The sequence below is a fragment of the Rhipicephalus microplus genome, chromosome X, assembly GCF_043290135.1.
Source record: "Rhipicephalus microplus isolate Deutch F79 chromosome X, USDA_Rmic, whole genome shotgun sequence".
Classification (NCBI taxonomy): domain Eukaryota; kingdom Metazoa; phylum Arthropoda; class Arachnida; order Ixodida; family Ixodidae; genus Rhipicephalus; species Rhipicephalus microplus.
The window spans coordinates 295,176,143-295,190,964 of record NC_134710.1 but is presented as its reverse complement, the minus strand read 5'-3'; the positions used below and the strand labels follow the sequence as shown (position 1 = coordinate 295,190,964).

Sequence of the window (14,822 nt, the reverse complement as noted above, 5' to 3'; positions counted from 1 at the left end):
ATAAGGAATAATTGCAGCTGGCATTGCAGCTTTAAACAGCTCGCACGCTATGTATACTTCAATGCAACAACAGAAACTACGTACTTTCACTAGACAACAATAATTTATAGTCACTGTTGAAAACTGGGAGTACTCCGACGACTGATGGCAGTGCCGAAGAGCAATCTCAACGTTGCATGAATCGATGAATTACATTTGGTCAGTCACATGTGAAGCGATTGTTTATTGAATGTTACACAATTTGGCATACTACTTTGATAAATCACGTGATTATATTTTGTCAAGTTTTGAGCATCAGCACAAGATTCAATGTTATTGCGTTATATGTGAACAGAGGTCTCCAATGTTTCTCACAAAGAGCACGGGCACAAGAAGAGTACAGCAATTCTAGGCAACTGATTGCAAGCGACGGAGTGCAATTGTAGGGAAGCATGGTCAAGCGGCCACGTCGTCGGGAGGCAGTTCTTTCTCGCACTTCTTTGCTATTTCCCAGAACTCTCTGCGAGGCTTGGGCTACACAGGAAAAAAACAAAGCTCAAAGTAAACAAAAAGTGTAGCCATGTGATCCATAAATACAATGGGGCAGCTATGTCCTGGTGGCGTTCCCCTCCTCCGTTTTCTTCTCTTCAATTCCACATCACTCCTTTTCTACTCTCTTCTATTCACCACCCTCTGGCTATACTGCACTAGATATAACTGTGCTAAAATATACCCTCTTTCTTAATTTCCGTCATCCTCAGCGTGACTTACAACGTCCACTTACGTAGCACAGTACACGCACTTCTGGCATTCCGCCTCCATCAAAATGCGACCACATCAGTGGGAATTAAACCCGCGAGCAGCATTTGTGAACCATAGCCGCTGTGACAGCACGGCGTACTATTTTCATCATTTGATTAATAAATAAAAGACCATTCACAACAAAACATTGCACTGACTGCGGGTCTTGCAAATGATAACCGACCAATTTCAATTACTGTGGACAGCCTCTTCAGAGATGCGGAAAGAATGTTATATTAGGGGAATGAAATTAGCCCATTAAATTAGGATCACACAAATATTTACAGGCATGTATGTCTAGATTAGACAAAAAAAACTGTTTTCATTGTATTCAATAAAACATTCTAAGGAGCACTAAAAATGATGCATTAGAAAAAGATTACTAAACTTATTCTGCGGAAGTTATCGAGATTACGTGTCGCTCACGATCTCTGTCGTGAAACAACCACGGCAATCATCTATAGTAAGGTCATTCCGAAATTATGGTGCTAGTCTTATTTAGAATGCACATTTATCATGCAAATACGACCAGATACCAAACAAAAACACAAGTTTGAGGTAAGATCGAGCTCGAGAAAGAGACGAGAGTGTTGAACAAGGAATGTCACTGGAGCCAAAGCTTCAGCAAGTTTATTTGTCTGTGTCATAGCACCAATGATTGCTGCCTTGACAAAGACACGTCAACTTGCCGGCTGTTTCCAGCATCATTCCATCTTCGACGATATCTCAAATTTGTATTCGAATGACGTCTTAAGTGTTGCCTACTTGCACTCCTTCTGTTGGTAATGGAACAAAATAACTTTTGTCGTCCAGTGGCACTTACCTTCATGTATTTATTCAAAGCAGTTGTCTGAAATTCACAAGAAGAGAAATGCACTTAACAGCACGTTTAACTTTCCCATCAACCCCATGCAGTTCTCTTCGCGCATTCACACATGAAGACATTGTTACACAGTGACAGCTCTTTCAGAAGATAAATGAATTGGAAGGAAAATTATTATTGATGTCACCTATTTTGCATTATTTTATTTAGGAAATTCTTTATCTAATGTGGTATACCACAATTACCGGATATAAGAAGGGCGAGCAGCATCACGCACCACCTCACAGGGAGGACAGGAAGAATGATCGTTGGCGCTAGCATTTGGCATTCCGCAGTTTCTCTTTGTTAGAAAGCGTCTAAATGACGAGTCGGCAGCAAAACTAGCGTAGTAAAGAAAAAATGCGGCAAAAGGGATGGCCAAAGACAGTATATTTCATTATTTCACCGACTTTAGCTTTTGTTCCCTGCTTAGTCACATATGACGCGAAGGCCATCAGTTAGGATAGAGCGGTCTTATCTGCTCGCTTTGTCTGAGCTACTTGCTATCCACCCCTTGTTTCCTCAATATAACGGTCTCCGCTCAGAGCAAAATAGCGATCCAAGTGTCTCTTTTTCTAACCTTCCAACGCCTCTGTTTGCGTTGTTGCTGTTTTATATCAAACAACGACTACTGATACACTTGTTCCTTTGTAGCCGTATAGCACATTTGAACGAGGTCAACACACTTCTCTAGAACAGCGGGAAAGCGTATTCCTGAGTACTCTGCCGATGTTCGCCATTTCACATGATTCGGAAAGAGCCTGAAGCATAGAATGCATGACCACTAAGAATGAGTGCTCATGTTTGGGCTATCTCACACGACTTTTCCTTGATATAAACGACGTCGAAGCGGGATGTTCCTGTTCTCTAGACAAACATGTCTTCTGTTAAAATGTAGCAACAATACGCATCGGGCACGTAAATAAATGTGATAAAATTGTAAATCAACTGCCTATATATTCGCAGCAAACTTACTGCCTTCTTGTTCAGTAAAATTTTGTTTGTATAATAATGATCCCGAGGCACCCAAGTGTTTGTACAAACGTACATAGGTAATAATTGACCGAATGGATCAGACCCGTTACTCTCCGCACTGACGGAACATAACGCCAACGTATGTACAGCATACGCATGTACCACCGATATCTATCTTGCGTGTCACCACCTGTGTGGACTTTTCAAGAGATGCTAATCAAACGTCAAGTCGAACTGCAATAAAACTTGCGTGTTTTTCGGAATTATGAACCACATGTTCTTGAGTGGTCAAGAGAAAGTTATACTATTCTATCACCACAAGCCCAAAAGCTTTCTAGGGACATTAGAGTGGCAGAATGAAAATGAATTTTTTGCCCTAAGATGTCCAGGTAATATGAATGCTGGGATACTCGCATGGTTTTCCGGCATGAATGGTACAATCAAAAGGTTTTAATGTACAATTTAACACTACTATCAATTCAGCATATAAGTGGCACAACGCTATAACAAAGCGCTGCACTCCCGTTCATTTCCTTTTTTTCCCGCACTTGATATTTCTCTTCATGATGATGAGCCTTTTTTTTGGCAGTCCTATGTAGCATGGATCTTAACGCCAGCTCCTTTTCAATAAGGCACTCATTTGAAAGGCCTCATTTGTATTCGGCAGCGACTAAAAAGCATGCTCTTTTCCATTGATTCATACCGCTTCAGCCGTGTATACTATGGTAGATATTTGGTAAAATGTGTGATCACACGAACTATAGAACCTTTCTGGTGAGAATGCACTCGGGTAAATAGCACAATACATTGTATCATTCTACGGCCTATAATTGTTTACCAAAGTTTCTATGTGCGCTTAATTTACTATTCCTGCCAAGTAAACACACCACCAATTATACTAGGCGTTTGCACAACATTTTGATGAGGGAGATCAGGCATAGACGCATGCAAGGTGAGATACAGCGCTTCCTTACAACGTCTCCTTCGTCGCATATCTTGTTGAAAACACATGTGTCACTCTGGCACTGGTAGACGTGGAGCAGGTGGTCAAGCCCGTTGCGAAGCTGTGACAGAAGGAAAGACGGATTAAGGAGGTCCCTGAAAACTTTGGTACAGTTTTGCCTATTTACAAACTCTATGTACAGTTTCGCCAAAAGCACGTGCTATGTGACGCCAAGCGGCAAAAGAAATATGTTCCACACTCGCCGTGGTCGCTACCGGCGGCGCTGACTGACGCTCCCACGTTTAAATGCACATATATACCGTAAAAATTATTGGAGGCATGGCCATCCCTGTAGCTCAGTGGTAGCATCGTACAGATTCTTCTAAGGTTTTAGTTTCGGTCCCTGCTAATGGCCAGCTATCTTTTCGGCCACTTTTTGTTCTTCGCTTTGCATTGTAATTGCTTCTAATAACATCCCCTTTACTTTCCATGACATCATTGTCTGTTAGTTCTTATTATTATGGCGTCTTACAAAAGAAACGGGCCCTCCAGTGTACACCTCTTCTCTGGAATACTTCTGGTAGCTCACACAACTTTATCATAGGAAGTTTTAGGGGCAACCTATGTCCGCCGTCAGTCGAGGCACGTGACCCACCATAACGATGGCGCTGATGACGATGAAGAACATGCGCGTTCCGGACCACATATTCTTTTTCTGACATTAGGGCACAGCACATGTTAGTACCCACTATACGCCAAGACGATGACGATGATGCTGATGACGATGGAAAACAAAGGTGTTCCCAACCACACATTCTCTTTAGGCTACGGAGAAAAACGATAGTGAAGGCGCTTTCACCCACGAAAGGCAAAGCTTGGATTCCGACAACAAGCTACTAGTCCGGAGACAAGAACGCGGCATGCGGTGGCTCAACGTCTATCCAGGCAGCAAGCTACCCGAATTGTGAGAGCTCGGAATGAAGCGGCAAAACAGCGACGCTGACAAACTGCTGCTCCGGAACTCAGGGCGCAGTAGGGCGTGGGCCAACAGTATAAACTAATTTTTTATACAGTACATACGTGTTGTCACTCATTTACATGCATGAAGGGGTAATGTCACGTATAAATCACGGTAAGAACAATCTTCCGTGCTTTGCGCACTTGTCATGGTTAATTCATTAAGATGCGTCGACTGATATTGATGATAGAGAAAAGTTCGTGTGTTGTACAACCAAATGGGCTTTTTTTTTGGTCGCGACTGACTTTCTTAACCCAAAAAGTTATTAAAATATGTAAAACAGAAATATATAGCTTACAAGTTTTCCTACATTACAGTAAAAGTTAGTAGAAGACATAATTTATCACAAATATATTATACTCTCACTATGGAGCTGCATCATTAGAGCGGATCTATTGCCGCACAACTACAATCGCTACTAACTACCCTAAACAGCTATTTGAGTATTAGTTTTTTGTTTACTATTCCTTTTTTTTATTGGAACGCAACTTAGGAGCATCGCGACGAACCCTGCAGTCTCAACTGATACGTTTTTATGATTCCGCAGTTGCTGCATGGCATGCACATATGTTCAAGCTATCACTCACCTCTAGCACTCTCTAAGTTCTGAGCCACACACATGGCTTGAGAGTGTTAGTGCCCACAAGTATTCACAGAGCCTCAGCAGGCAGCATGCAATATCTGATGCAGTCTTCGTTACATGAAGAATTGTTGAAAATAAGATTGTGCCCACCTTCATCGTCTTCTGCTTTCACAGTAAATGAGTTGGAGAGGTAAAAGTATCTGGCTCAGCATTTATAAAACTTTTTGGATACATAATGTTTCATCTTGTTTCTCATCTTTAGCTCAGTCAACTTGAATGCAGCAATGGTTGCCTTACTTTGCTCTTGACTATTTCGAAAGTGGGTGGCAAATCAAGATAGAGTTGAGAAGAGCGCCGAAGGTAAGCATGCTTAAATTAATCGAAGGAGATGCTTGATCCCTATCTATAACATTTGTTATGAAAGTACACTTGAAAGCACTGATGTCATGGGAGTTTTCTATTGATGCGACATTTACATTAGAGCATTATTAGCTTGGCATGTAACGCGACATAGAAGCGCTCATTTAAGGAACAGTAAAGGCAAATAAATGTTCAACCAATGTTGGTTGTTCAAATAAAGGTCCAGAAACCTCGTAATACTACTTCTGTGTCAAGAAAGTGCTTAAATTGAAATAAAATCTCGTTTTGGTGGTCCGTATCGCGTTAGCGCTCTTCAAATCACCCGCCTGAAAGTAGACTTTCTCATGTATCGGCTACCATTCCCAACGTCCCCCGCCTGTACTGTGCGGTCGCTGACACTAGTAGTAGCATAGGAAAGTAGAGGGAGCGGCAGTAGCAATAACGGCCACTCAACAATTTTTCGCTTGCTTGGTTCAATTGGGCCCTGCCAAATGGCACCACCTGTCGAGCCTAACAAGGCAAAAATGGAACGTTTGAACCAATCCCTCTATTCCCCATTGAACACCGGGTGGTTTTTTTCTAATTCAAGCAGAAATGGACACTCATCATTTCATTACGTCTCTTCATACATAGCAGTTTCTTTTTTTCATTGCAGCTAGTTTGATTAATAGCGAATAATGTGGTCAAACAATCTCGCATCATCGGGATTATTTAACAATGTCCCGCTCGTGCCACACGTCGTGTTATACATTTAGCTTAATTTCCCGCGAAGTAGGGTACGGCTGTTAATATTATTGCCGTTTTACACTTTGTCAGGTATTAAATTTTCACTCTATTATAAATTGTTATTTGCCTTTAGTATCCCTTTCAGTTAGGTACACTCGAGGTCTGGCCCCGGCAAGCAGTGGATAAAGTCAGTTTGTCCAGATTCATAGCCCTTATCTAGCCGTAGATCATCCCGTGAAAGAAAAGGCGAGCATTGCTTTTCAACAACATCGAAAGATATTACCGAAGAACCTAAAGCTCACTGTCAAATAAAAAAAGACAAAGCACAAATGAAAAGCTTCGTAATTTTTTTTATGCTTTCTAGGTTTGGATAAAAAAAACACCAAAAGATATCGAGTTTATTTTTCATTTTTTGTTTGCTGCCGTGTTTATGTGTAGCAAAAGTGGATTATAATTACGCGGAGAAGCCATTACGAGCTGGTGACTTACCATGAGCCAGGCCTTCTCCCTCACGCATCTCATCAAGATTCCAAGCTTGACATCGTCGAAAGCTTTGCCAATGAGAAAAAAATACGAAATAAAGTATAAATAGCAAGCTTGCAAAACTTGAGGTTTAGTAGACGACTTAGCTAACATGTAACACGTAGTGTACACCAGCAAAATTTATGAATCATTGTGGTAGAATTGACAGTTCTTTGTGAGCTTTTGGTGCGCGACAAAAAATATTAAAAAAAGAGGCAATCTTACCGCAGATATCTGGATCATCTACAGCCGTCACCGAAACAAATCCGTACGAGCAGATTGCAAGAAAGGTAAATAGCAGTGCTTTCATGGTGCGTTTTTGTGAGCCGTTCACCGTCGCTGCGGAAACTGAACGCTCCAGAAGGGAGCCTTGTTATATCATCACTTCGCTCACGTCATCAGTTTAGCAAGCAAGACCGAAGCCACCGTAGCTGGACGATAGGAACACATCCGAACATATGAGCTCAGCAGCCCGCACGAGCTGCTGTGCTCATATGTTCGGAGTGGTTCGTATCGTTGAGCTCGCGTTGACTCGCCAGCTTCTAAGTGTTAACCGTCATCTCCCTTCTATAACCGTTTGCACATCCTGTAAATTGGCCCTTTAAAGGGTAGACAAAACACGCGAGAAAACCTCAACCAGTCGAGCGACTTTCAAATCTCTTTTATTTTGAATAATGACCCCTACAGGTGACGCATGTTCACAAACAAGAGCTGCAACGAAAGCAAACGCCACGAGCCTGTTTTTGCTGCGATAACCGTCTGTGACGCTCACAAGAAAAGTAAAAAGGGTGTAAGATAGACTACTAACCGATCTTCTAGGACGTTATGCACTATGAGGGCTTTACACCCTGCGTGTGGCCTCATATTCTACTCAATCTACAATGACAGCTATATTTCAAAGGTGCTTCATAGATGTGCGATACTGTACTGTGCCGAAAACGTTCTTATTGACTGGATGGTGAATGAAATTGCTGTTCCAGATTGGATCCACATTTACTGCGGTGGACTTGACGTATCCATGCTGTTAGCTTACAATCACGTTTGAAAATCTATCCTCGACTTACAAATGTGCTATCATTATCATCATAATCATGATTATTAGCCTATCTTATATCCACTGCACGATGTAGGCGTTTTTCCAATCATCTCCAAGGCGCCAGGTCCAGCGCTAGCTAATTTCATATTATGCCTCCATTTTTCAAGTTGTTATTTCGTTACTCCACCAAACCCTCTGACATCATCAGATTAGTATGCCTTGTTATAATGTTGCAAAACGATAAACAAAGGTAGCTTTCATTACTCTTTTAAAAACATCGCTAATCATAGGAATCGGTATAACATGAACGTCAGACGTGTCCACTCAGTAGCATTTGAGTGTCCATTGCGCATTGATCTATGATAGCTTAAAGAAGTAAACTTGCTGTAGGGGATTTCGTAGTGGTGGAATAAAAGGGATCTGCAGGACAACACGTTAGTCCCCTTCTAGGAATTGTACACTTCGGGAAAACTCAAACTTCGAGAAAACCTAACTCGTAAAACGTGTTTACATGCTCACGTGATGTTCTTTTAGTTGGGCTCTTCTAAACATTGACGATGGCTAAAGAAACACAAAAGACTCCACATCTATTATGCCTAAAAACAGCGTTTCAGGAATGGCTGCTACCTATAAAGAAAAAAAGAAAGAAATAGAGAAAGGAAAGAAAGGAAGAAAGAAACATTGGCAGATCTCACGTACAGCGGAAATCAATTATATGAGAAGCATAAATGAGGAAAGTTGATATGCCACTATAAAATCAGCACGTTACGAGGTGGACGTAAACTATGCCACACATGGCTTTCACGTCATGATTATCTTGTTTGCGCCTGGCATTAGTGTTCGTCACATAATACCAAATTTGGTAATTGTAAAGCTAGCGAATGGCAGCGAACGTGTTATGAGTGTAGCATGTAGTCATGTTTTACATGACACGCTGGTCATGATATTTTACCTTTGTCATTCATTCACGTCTCGTAATATTGAATTTGTTAATGTGAAACAAACGGAATGATTGCGAGCGCACCATGAGTATGGCGTCAAGTCAAGACTTATATGACATGCATGTCATGATTCCCATGTTAGGGTCTGTCACTTATATTCACCATGCAATCATCTTATACCATACAATTTTCGCAATATGTCATGGGAACAAAACCACCATAAGAGGAGCAAGACCATGAAATGTAAATTATGACATTCATAACATTCATGTCATCATTTTTATGTTATGACTAGTCAGTTATGCTCGATATATAGTGATGGTATGGCATACCAATTTTGTTATAAATACAAATATAGAACTGGCGAGGAGAGATAAAAGTCGTAGGTGGCTAGATAGATAGATAGATAGATAGATAGATAGACAAATAGACAGATAGATAGATAGATAGATAGATAGATAGATAGACACTTGATTGATATGTGGGGTTCAACATCTCAAAACCACCATATGATTATGACAGACGCCGTAGTAGAGGGCTCCAGAAATTTCGGCTACCTGGGGTTCTTTAACGTGCGCCCAAATCTGAGCACATGGGCCTACAACATCTCCGCCTCCATCGGAAATGCAGTCAGTAGCCGAGTACCTTAGCCACTAGAACACCGCGGTAGGGCATAGATAGATAGATAGATAGATAGATAGATAGATGGATGGATAGATAGATAGATAAATATATAGATAGATACATAAATAGATAGATAGATAGATAAATAGATAGATAGATAGATAGATAGATGATAGATAGATAGATAGATATATAGATAGATAGATAGATAGATAGATAGATAGATAGATAGATAGATAGATAGATAGATAGATAGATAGATAGATAGATAGATAGATAGATAGATAGATAGATAGATACGGTCATAGTCGCTGATGTTCGTTAAGAAATGCTTCGCATTTAACAGAGAAAAATTATTTGAAAGTAGAATTTGAAGCTCGTATATACGTGGAGGGAATTTGTAACAGCTACAGACCTTTTCGCTGTTCACAAACACAGGTTCTGCATGGCTTCTGGTCTTGAGAGCTGCCATAGCGTAGTAGCATGGGCAGGTAACGAAAGCCTTAGTGAGCAGCCCGTTCATTTAGGACAATTTTCTCCATGTGTCTGGTCAAATATTTCAAGTGAGCTTTTTTTCAAGCAGCAGACGCCATTATAAAAGTTAGTCTTTAAGATTGAGCACCTTCTTTTTACCGGAAAGCAGAAAAACGGCCTCTATTTTTTTGTAGCGCAACGTAAGAAACAAGGTTTCTTTTTTGGTGTTGGAGAGTGATAATTGATTGATTGATTGATATGTGGGGTTTAACGTCTCAAACCCACCACATGATTATGAGAGACGCCTTAGTGGAGGGCTCCGGAAATTTCGACCACCTCGGGTTATTTAACGTGCACCCAAATCTGAGCAAATGGGCCTACAACATTTCCGCCTCCATCGGAAATGCAACCGCCACAGCCGGGGTTTGATCCGGTGACCTGCGGGTCAGCAGCCGAGTACCTTAGCCACTAGACTACCGCGGCGGGGCGGAGAGTGATAATTGAAATGACCGGAAGTTTCGTGGGAAGCAATACGTGCTGCTGCTATTGCAACGTTATAACCGACTGAAAAGCGGAATAGATGTTAAAAGCACAGAAACTTGCTGTTTTGAAGCGAAAGTAGTATTGATGGCAACAATCGAGAAAATAATGCTCAATGCTGAATAGTTGCAGCCATTTGAATGCAGGCTTCACCAGAGCCGGCTATCTCAGTGCATATTCACAAGTGTTCCTAGTGTCAGTGTACTCATGTATACATGTACGAACAAAGATGTGTCGAGATGATATAAGCAAGTCTCGAGATGATTTTAACAAGCACAAAACAAAAAGGAAACAAAACCAGAAGAAACGGTGCTTGTGCTCAGTCGTTCAGAATCGTGTGATTGGTAAAAAAAAGTCACTTCTTTGAGAGGTACACACACATGCCGTTAAAATGTAGCATAGTGAAACACAAAATAGGCAGAAACTTTAGGTGCACCTATCTGATAGCATTATTTAAATTACTTGTATAGAAAGTAAGACAATGGTATAACTAAATTTTTAACTGAAAATTCATAATGTCGAAACTGCATTATTATTTAGTATGCGAATTTGATGTTGGTATTGTTTGCCTTTAGTATAGCAGTAAGTAATCGACAGGGGCGTCAGGGGTGTCAAAGTAGGTGCCATTGGAAGTTGTTCTCTTTTTGCTGCTTTCACTCTAGCGTTGGGGTGACACTTGTGCTGAATCTGTTGAGATAAAAACCCCGCTGCAAGCACATGCATATCACTGATCATGACCACACCGAAGAAAAAATCGCACAGCGTCGCAGCGTCTACGTATACCGCTGACACGACTGAGGCTCTCTTCCTTACTCAGCACTACAACGACAGCTTGCTTCTTGTGGACTACCTTTGGTTTAGGCCATGTTGTTTCTGTCTCTAGAGTTTTGCATTCTCACTCCCATATTTTTTGCTCTGGAATAAATTCTTCGCAGTGCCAAAAATGTAAAGCCACCTGTTATTATTATATTTGTTATGATTTCTAACAGTATCGTTCCTCTGCCTCTCACCGAATGATTCATTAGAAGATATATTTCCCATAGGAAGTCCAATCAGTTGATTTCACGCAGTCATTTTTTAGAAACATGGGGCGTAATTATCGTGACGCACCTCATATTAGGTGATCGCTAAAACACCCTGAAATGTATTATTTCTCAAATCTAAAGTCATATGAGACATCTAAACTTGTATGTATGTATGTATGTATGTATGTATGTATGTATGTATGTATGTATGTATGTATGTATGTATGTATGTATGTATGTATGTATGTATGTATGTATGTATGTATGTATGTATGTATGTATGTATGTATGTATGTATGTATGTATGTATGTATGTATGTATGTGTGTGTGTATGTATGTATGTATGTATGTATGTATGTATGTATGTATGTATGTATGTATGTATGGATGGATGGATGGATGGATGGATGGATGGATGAATAAGATATCGTCGCACACATGGCATATTTACGTTATGTGTCAACACTTCCCTGCTTTGTTTTTGTGCCAACTGTATGATATGGCTACTTGATGCGCTTAGGCATGGGAGCGGGCTAAGTGGCAATCTATAATAATAAACCTTCAGAGCAAAAAGTACATAGCCGTTGAGGAAGTGACGAGGACAAGCGCCAACTTTAAACTATTATCTAATAAAGCAACACACAAATATTTGTCACATATGACCACAATCATATCAGTCGAAGCACATGTGTGATGAAACAAACTCCACCGAATAAACTAAACTGAGTGAGAAACATCATTCCCCGAAATAAAAGTTCTGAACGTCATAAGGTGCACCTGACCTGCCTTCTTCCCCTGTGCCATCCTTTTGTGTTTAGTTTCCAGTGACGGTGTGCTTCCAGCGCATTCGTCGGAATGAGTGAAGAGTACAAGCAAATACAGCGTGTGACTAATTTTGTGCTTGACGAATTCAAAGCATTTCTGCGGCAGTCGACTTGTGAGGCAATAAGCTACTCTCGTGAGGCCATTTCCTGCCTACGTGGAAAATTGTTGCAGGGCTCCTTTAATATCAGCCCTTTTACTTAACGACCTCAGGGTATTGCAGAAGCAGGAGCCCCCTTTCCTTGACTGTACGTTATCTTCTACGATTAACAGATCAGATTGGAGCCGGCCGAAAAAGTAGGGCATTCACGCGTTCGGACTCGATTATATCTGAAAAGTAGACAACTCACGCTCAACAACAGGTTTACGTGGGTAACTGAACGGCGTCTCAGAGACATCCGAACACTGCGTGGACTGCGTTGCGCCACATCCGAGTCGTAGTCTTCGAAGTATGGAATATCTTCGTAACTATACGTGCCGTGTCGACTACGCACCGCGATCCTTCACTGAGGAAACTCATTCAATAGTATGGCAGAAGGCATGGTGCTTCTTCTAGAGTGCCCTCAAACACTTTCCCAAGTAGCCATGCAATGGATTCAGTACCGGAGCTTATAGGCTCATTATGTACCACCGCAAAGGTTTTTGGAATCCGCGCAGTACGAGTGGAGTTACAAAATTCGTCGCACGTTGAAGTTGATTTCTCTGTTTTCTCGTCCCGAGGAATTGATGAAAAAACTTCATTATATGTCGGGCAGATTAAAGGCCCTGGCTCAGGTCTGCCCGTCGGGACGTCAAGGCCTTGCCTCTCTGCAGCTTCACGGGCCTGCTGAACTGCCCAGAGTCAGTGGACGAGCTTGAAGCTTCACACAGAAGCTTTACATTTCGCCGACAGAACATAAGGACTAATAAGTTACACTTAGCCTCATGTTTCCAAATATTATGTGTTAGCATAGCTGTATATGTCTGGCAGACCTTACAGGAGCTGTTGCTATATATCTCAGGGTGTATTCGATTATATAGCAGTGAATTTCTGAAACCTAAGGAGAGAGGGGACAGGGATGGCATGAGGAAGGAAGTTCTATCAGGTGCACCTCGTGACCTTGAACACTTTTTTTCTTTATTTTTTCTTCGCACGTGCGAAGAAAAAAAAAATTCAGTGTCGTCAAGCATGTTCACGTGGGCATGTAGCGGCTTCGTGCGGCAGCCTTAAGTAACTTCCGAACACGCCATGCACAAATTAGCCAATGGCGTTACACTCAGGCCTGTGACGCAATCACTATATATATATATATATATATATATATATATATATATATATATATATATTAAAATATAGGTGTTGTACGTCGAGAAAGGTTCAGACGTAGCTTGGCAAAATGTCCTTTATCAGGCAGGTCTGGCTAATGGCGAGCGGCGTGCGCGAGCTACTCCTGCAGCCACCGATCATCATCGTCTTCTTCGTTGCCCGCAGAGCGTCCGTTACTCAGATTCATTAATTGATTACAATTACTCCCCGCGAAATAAGGAGCCATCCTGGCGACCTATGGACAAGTAAACACGGGAGGGTCGTAGCAGGGCTTAAGTCTCGAGACGTGGACAATTTCCTGGCCACGACGACGTTGGTCAGAAGATGGTTCCAGTGGCTCGATGAGGTAATTCACCGGTGACGTTTTTTGTAGCACACGATATGGGCCGTGATACTTGGGGACCAACTTGGTAGAAAGGCCAGGTGTAGCAGAGGGAACATGCAGCCAGACAAGTGAACCTGGATCGTAGGAAGTGGTGTTATTTGATGCGTCATGGTGGTGCTTTTGGCGTCCTTGGTCTTGGGTTGTGAATGCTCTTGCCAGTTGGCGGCATTCCTCAGCGTATGTAGCGGCTTGAGACAAAGTAGTGGACTCTGAGGAGTCAGGTTTGTACGAAAGAATGGTGTCCATAGTGCAAGAAGGTTCGCGTCCGTAAAGGAGGAAAAAAGGAGAGAACCCAGTAGTGCTTTGAATGGCGGTATTATAAGCGAACGTGATAAACGGGAGCACTCGGTCCCAATTGGAGTGGTCTGACGAGATATACATAGACAGCATGTCGCCAAGGGTGCGGTTGAAGCGCTCTGTCATTCCATTGGTCTGGGGATGATAGGCGCTTGTAGTGCGGTGAACGACGTGGCACTCACGCAGCAATGCTGTGATGACGTCTGACAAGAAGACGCGACCACGATCGCTCAGTAACTCCCGAGGTGCTCCATGACGTAATACGATGTTGTGAAGAACGAAAGTCGCAACGTCTTTTGCTGTAGACGAGGGAAGGGATGAAGTTTCGGCATACCGCGTGAGATGGTCGACGGCAACTATGATCCAGCGGTTACCGTCAGCAGTGTTGGGGAAGGGGACCATAGATATCGATGCCGACGCGGTCGAATGGTCGGGATGGGCATGGCAAGGGTAGCAAGGTACCGCTAGCGTGATAAGGGGGAGTTTTTCGTCTCTGGCACGTCGAGCAGGCCCGAACGTATTGTCGTATAAAACGGTACATGCCACGCCAGTAATATCGGAGACGTATGCGAGAATAAGTCTTCAGGAAACCTGCGTGGCCA

The 14,822-nt window shown here is 42.1% G+C and overlaps 1 protein-coding gene across 1 annotated transcript; it reads right to left on the bottom strand.

The window, feature by feature from the left end:
- Positions 1–203: 203 nt before the first annotated feature.
- On the bottom strand, positions 204–7,154 carry LOC142776180 (antimicrobial peptide microplusin-like). Its single transcript, XM_075879387.1, has 5 exons — positions 6,995–7,154; positions 6,737–6,798; positions 3,592–3,681; positions 1,604–1,630; positions 204–513 (listed from the first exon to the last, which is right to left on the bottom strand). Exons 1-5 carry the CDS (start codon positions 7,077–7,079, stop codon positions 436–438), a joined length of 342 nt encoding a protein of 113 aa, XP_075735502.1. The 5' UTR covers positions 7,080–7,154; the 3' UTR covers positions 204–435.
- Between the last annotated feature and the right edge of the window lie 7,668 nt (positions 7,155–14,822).